The 6,532-nt window shown below is 49.3% G+C and overlaps 1 protein-coding gene across 14 annotated transcripts in view; it reads left to right on the top strand.

The window, feature by feature from the left end:
* The window catches only part of POU2F1 (POU class 2 homeobox 1), a 121,827-nt gene that overhangs the window by 206 nt on the left and 115,089 nt on the right, over positions 1-6,532 (top strand). For 13 of the 14 annotated variants that reach the window (XM_040671296.2, XM_040671195.2, XM_046923714.1 and 10 more), the window contains exon 1: positions 171-264. In XM_040671296.2, the coding sequence (XP_040527230.1) occupies positions 201-264 (64 nt within the window). In that variant the 5' untranslated portion in view covers positions 171-200. Of the gene's footprint in view, positions 1-170; positions 265-6,532 lie in introns of those variants that run through there. The other variant, XM_040670481.1, reaches the window with a different exon arrangement.

The raw sequence follows: 6,532 nt of genomic DNA, 5'->3' as shown, positions 1-6,532 counted from the left end.
GCGACGGCGCCGTTGGGAGGGGGAGCGCGAGCGCGGCGCGAGGCCCGCGCAGGCGCAGAGCGGGGCCGCGGCGCGGTTCGTTGGCGGCTGCGCAGTGGGGGCGCGGGGGGAGGGGTCGCGCGGCGGGGGGAGGGGCGGGAGGGGGGGCCGGGAGCGGGGGAGGGTTTATCGGGCGGCCGATTTTGGTTAAAATATTCAAAATGGCGGACGGAGGAGCAGCGAGTCAAGATGAGAGTTCGGCGGCGGCGGTGGCGGCAGCGGCAGGTAATCATTACTGCATTTTACATATTCATATTCATACTCGCACACGCGGCCCCCCCGCCGCCCGCCCGCCCCGCTTAGCATAATTTATTAGTACTCAGGATTATTATAATTAACGGCGCAGGAGGGAGCGGGGGGGGGAAGCAGGCAGGCAGCCTCCCCGTGCGGGGACACACACACGCGCGCTCCCTCCCTCACCCGCCCGCCCGCTCCCTCGCGCGGGGCCGCACTCGCGGCCGCCCGCAGCCGGGGCAGCGCCGGGGGGCGGCGGGGTCCGGGGGGGGGGGGAAGAACAGCCGGGAGAGGGGGGGCTCTGCGTGTTGGCGGCCGGGGGGGGCTGCGGGGCCGGGGGGAGGCGGCCGAGCGGGGCGGGGGGGCCGGGGCAGGAGCAGCTCCGCGGGGCCGGGGGTGGGAGAGGGGCTGGCGTTCTGCTGCCCACCCTTCCCCCCCCCGCTCCCAGCCAGGGTTATTTCCCCCAGAGCCCGCGGGCACGGGGTGGATGGGTGCGGATGGCCTCCGGGAGGGAGGGGGGAGAGGGGGGAGGGCGAGAGCGCGGCGTGGCTTTATCTATAAAGCCCCCCCTCCCCGCGAGGTGCGGGGGTCAGCGCTCTTCTGGGCCGGGGGGGGGGGGTGCGCGGAGTTCCCCCTTCTCCCCCCTCCGCGTTTGCCCCCCTACCCCAGCAGGGCAGCCCCCCGGGTGCGGCCCCGCCGCCCCCTCCCCTGGCCCCGTGCGGGGGGCGCAGCGCGGTGCCGGCAGCGCGGGGTGCGGGCCCGGCTCCCGCTCCCCCTCCTCTCCCTTCTCCCTCTCATTTGAATAATGTCTAATTCGGGGAGGTTTATATTATTGAAATGGCCGCCCGGCTTTCCCCGCCTCTCATGTTTAGTAATTCAGACCTTTAATAACAGCCACTCAGAGCCCAACGCCGTGTTTATATTTTACATTCGCCCCATGTGCTTTTGTGGTTCAATGTGATTCTTCTTTCTCGCTCTCTCTCGCTTTTTTTAAAATTTCTTGGCAACCCACAGGGCCCCGAGATCAAACCCAGGCGGTGTGAGGAGAGGAGGGGGAGCTGGGCCCTGGCTGCTCTGGCAGAGCCTAGGCCTCACTCTGCTGCTTGATTTATTTACTAATAACCAAAATGACCCCCTCCCCCCCCCCCCACCCCCCCTCCCCATCTCCACTCCACCCCTGCCAGCAAAAACAAAACCCTCCTGGGGCCTGAGCAGCATCAGATCTGCTCGTAGATTCTCAAACACTCATGTCTTTTAAATAAGGAGCTTATTTTTAATTTATAGCAACTCAGGACTGTAAAGCTGTGCCTTTCATATTTGCTTTGCAGAGGCTTGGGCATTTTTGGTCCCTTTGTCCTTGCTTCTTTTCCTTAAAGGAGAGTTGCTCCTAATTTACGTTTCCTGGCACTGAGAGAGCTGCAAGAAGACGCACTCAAAATCCAAGCGGCCCTCCTCCTCCCTCTGAGCACAAACAGTATTGAATACATTGAGGATAATCTTATTCGCTTTCTTTTTGCTTGGTGTGGATGCAGTTTAGCGGTGCTGCGTGTCAGATGCTTTTGTCGCTGCTTGTATCTGACTACTCTGGTTGGCTGTGGGTTTTTTTTCTTTGCCCATTTAGATTTGGCTCTCACGGAAAAAAAAAGATGCCACTAGGCAGCGCAGGGCCTAGGAAGGAAGATAAGTTTGCAGCGATTGTGCCGTTAAGACCACCAAGTGGAAATTGAAATTAATCCTCTTAAATTGTCTGCGGTAATTCAGCGTTAAACCAGATATGAGGCTACTTAGAAAGCAAACAAACGGGCTGCTTTATTAGGAAGAGGCGGCAACTTTAAAAAATTCATGTATGCGGGCACGGGTCTCGATAAAGCTGTCTAGGTTTTCATTAGTGACCATTGTTTTCAGCCCGTGGAGAAAAGGAGCTAGCAGCAGGGCTCTTCCCAGTAACTGCGCCCATTAGCATGTAAACATCTCTGCAACGCCACCAGAAGAGAGTTCCTATGCAAGTGCGGGCAGTCTGTTTTGCAGTTGGCTTCTAAATTTAATTCCTCTCCAAATACTCCTCTGCAGCTAATGAAAGGCGCTTGGGCTTCAGAAATAACGGCTCGGGTTATTTATCCTTTTTGCTTCACCCTCGGCGAAGGCAGGCCTTGAATACTAGAGGGGGGAAAAAAAAAGAAAGAATCGGTGGAAGCGGTAATGAGACTGTTGAGGTGACTGACTGTTTCACAGCCCAACGGCACCGGGGCTGGCTGGACAAAAAGCCGTAATATGATTTCATGCCTTAAATAGCATATGTTTTTGCACTCGCTTGGCGAGATGTGGTCAAGCCGATGATGTCATTGGCCAGAGGACAAGGTGCAGTTAATTTGATTTATTGACCTGGGGTGAGGTGTAGCACTGAAACCTTCTCATAGGGAAACCATTTATCTGAGGACAATTTCCTTTATAGCAGCAATTTAACCACTGCTGAGACTGTAGATATTTTATCCGGGATGATAAAAATGTACATTGCGTCTTGCAAACAAAATTTCTTTGTCCCTGACGTTTTAGTAATTTTTATAGAACGGAACACTGGACAGTGGCCTTGTGCAGCCTTATGGCTGAACTGGGGTTTATGGCTCCGTATTCGGTTATTTACGTGACAAAATACAAATGCATTTCGCTCAAACATACTGTGAGCCTGTGTTGTAGCTCAGAACCATACTGGAATATCCAGCTTGATGCGGATAGAAACGTCTTTGGCAATGAAGCCTGCGGCGGTGTGTTAGTGGAAAGTCCCCCTTCTGAAACCCCGGCCTCATCTTTGCTTTTTGGAAGGTGCTAGGACTAACGCTGGGGTATTATTTCTCAGTCCTGAGGAAGGACTTCTGTAGTTTACTACCGATGGGCGTCAGATTCTCTCTGCCGGTGGTGAGAGAATAAAAGAAATGATTTTTTTTTTCCTTCCTCATGGACTACCTGACTGCTGTGGGTGGTTGTGCTGCTGTCCTGGTGCTTCCTAACTGTTTACGAGGGGGCTGTGTTCCGGTATTTTTGCTGTCTTCTGAGCAGCTTTTTCTCAGGGACAGAAACAAGAAGGCTTGTCCTCCCCATTGAGCGGTTGTACGGTCTGGTTGCCTTTGCACAGTTATCAAGGTGGCTCTGACTTGCCCCCCTTCTGCCCCCCCCGACCCCTCTCAAATTGACCAATACTTACAGTCTAGCAGCTGGTTGGATGAAAGATTCGGCTCTGTTATTACCCACGAAGAGTGGAATGGGGAAGATGTATGTCAGTATGGTAATATTATCAACTATAGGAGCTAGGGGTTACTCCTCCCTTCCTCAAAGGAAAGGGAGAGAACCTGAGCTTCCCACCCTGTCATCTTAAGAGGAAAAAAATCTCGGTTTTGCTGTCACTAAGAATTTCTCAAAGATTAGCCCACAGTAATAATTCAAGCAAGTAAGTGTTACACTGACTTCCCGATGCTGAATGTGAATAGCTTCTGGATGCTTGTCTTAGCGAGCAGCGATGATGAGACGTGGAGCTGCCTCAGTTGACGGAATCAGTGAGGTAACCTTCAGCTCCATCTGTCCTTTAAATCTGTGAAGCACCAACAGATTCTCTGTTAGAAGTCTCTTAGGCTGTGTTGTTCCTACTTCTGGTCAGTCCTAATAATACCCTGAAAAATGAGATCTTGACTGTCATTGTCACCTAAATAATCGTTGTCAAAGTTCAAGTGGTAAATCCGCATTCAAAGCGGCACCTTTTGGCTGTTTTCATTATGTTCAAATATGCAAGGATGCAAAGAATTTTGAGGTAAATGTTTTGTCCCTTCTGTCAAGAATGCTTTTGTTTGATTGATCTGCCATCCTGCATTTTTTTCTTTTAAATAAATAGCATTTGTCTCTTCCAGAGATGCATTTGTTTTCTCTCTCGATCCTCTGGATAAAATTGCAGTAGCTGTTTGTACTATGCAATAATTTATTCATTTGCTTTCATCAAGTTTTGGCTCCTTTGGAGTTCAGGGCTTCAGTCCGATTGCAACATGTTTAACGCGCATATTTAGCCAGTTATTTTTCCCAGCAGTGCTTTCCATTCCCATCAAACCGTCGTTGCCCATAAAACAGCAATCTTGATATTGATAATTTATACAGCTGACAATTAGGTAGCTGCTTACACTTACGCTTTTATTATTTGTATCTTGAGAGATTCACTGACGGTCCTGGCAAATGACTGTGTTTCATGACCCATTTTCAATCTCCGTGACAAAGTTATTGTTAAAAAGGGGTTGAACAAAATTAAGTATGACTGGAGTGTCCCAAATGCGGCGTGCTTGGTTTGGGTGCTTGTGCTGGGATGTGAATGAGAGACCGTGCCATGTTGCTGGGTAGGCTTACAGTGCCGTTTGCTGCTGCAGAGATTTGCTTCTCTGTTGACAAATTTTCCCACCCCTTTCCCTTTTGTGCTGTGCTGCAATACAAAGCAAGTTAAATGTGGGTTTTGCTGGAGAGAGTGTGGGAGAACTGATAGATTTAAGGAAAGATGCTAAGTCTTGGTTAGTGTATATTGAGTAATTTGACAGTAGCTAATTGAAAACATGCACATAAATACATTTTCCTTTCTATTGTTCTTTGGATTAAATTTCTTGTATGAATTGACCCTCATGCTGCTTCATGCACACTTACTCTTCTCCCTGGAAGAAATAATTACTTAAAATGTCAGTGTTATTCCTTTCCCTAGCTTCTTATTTCGCAACCGGATAGCAAATATCTGCTTTTGTTAGCATAACTATATTAGAAATTATGACCTCTTTAATGTGTTACAAGGTCTTTGCAAAGGCTTTTTTTTTTTTTAATAGACTACTACTGGCTAATTGAACTAGTTTAGGGTTAATAAGCAGCGCACTTGAGTGATGAAGTGGTGGTTTGGAGTAGAGGATTTACTGGGTTCCAATCTTGAGTTTGTCGCCAGTTTTGCTTGCTTTGCAGTTTTGGGCTAAATCCGTATAATGGGAATGACAGAGAATGTTTTCACAGAAGTGTTACTGGGGGAATAATTAGCTAATGTTTCACAGCCTTTCTGAAGATAATAGTGCACTTCTGCTTGTGCATGTAATTGTACAAGCTTGTGTCCAGGTTAAACTTTGCCTAGGATGTTTTGGTGCTGACATGTTCGTGTACTCTCATCAGTGTTGGAGGCCTCCTGTTGTAAAAGCACAGATTACTGTCAGTTCTCACTACGGCGTGATGTGAATCTGCTGTAGGGTATGCACTTCAGTGGCAATTTAAATCAGTCTGAGTCTGGCCTCCTCCCCCTGTGTGTTCCTGTCCCCTTCCCATACTGGTGCAGATGCCCGATTCCTTTGCTGAGCTTGTCTGGGGAATTAAATTAGCAGAAAACAAGCCTTGCCAAAAATAATAGCTTTTTGTTGGTTTAGCTCTCTGAACTGGCTTGCGATGTGGTTAGACAAATAGCGGCACCGATGGAGGGAGGGCACAAGAAGCGCATACATTGACTCACGTCTTCTAGTTCTATCTGATGGTATTCCTGTTGGTGGAAGTCGTGGAATCATAGACTGGTAAGGATTGGAAGGGGCCTTTAAGATCATCTAGTTTCAACCCCCTGCTATAGGCAGGGACACCTCCCACTAGACCAGGTTGCTCAAAACCCCATCCAGCCTGGCCTTGAACACCTCCAGGGAGGGGACATCCACAACTTTGCTGGCCAACCTGTTCCAGTATCTCACCACCCTCATGGTAAAGGACTTCTTCCTAATACATAGTCTAAATCTACCCTCTTCCTGTTTAAAACCATTTCCCCTTGCCCTGTTTCTATGTGCCCTTATAAAATGGGGTGTCGCGCTCTTGACTGTGTGATCATACTATTTGCTTGGTACCGGTTCTGGAATCTACTGATTTCTAGGATGCTAGTTGGCTTACTAACCTGGTGGATCAACTAGTCTGACATAATTTTAGATTGCAAGTTTGTGAATTGAAGTTGGCTCAACAAAAACCTTCAGTTCCATTAAGGACAGCGTGGGAGAGAGGATCAGACCGAGTAGGGGGAAGAAGGAAGAAGAGAGTAAAGTTTCCTCTTCTCAGGAGCAGCAAGCATTTTAGTTTGCTTAGTTGCATTGTGTAGCTTCACCTTTGAGTGATGTGAGTCACTGCACAGCCGCAGTTGGTGAACTCAACTTGATCTCAGATGGTGCTAGCCCAAGGGAAGTGATGGGAATGTGTGGCCATGGGCACAGCGCTGGGCCTCCTGTGCTAGCAA

Source organism: Gallus gallus, chromosome 1, assembly GCF_016699485.2.
Source record: "Gallus gallus isolate bGalGal1 chromosome 1, bGalGal1.mat.broiler.GRCg7b, whole genome shotgun sequence".
NCBI lineage: Eukaryota > Metazoa > Chordata > Aves > Galliformes > Phasianidae > Gallus > Gallus gallus.
The sequence above is the reverse complement of the archived record's forward strand: the minus strand, read 5'-3'. Positions and strand labels throughout refer to the sequence as shown.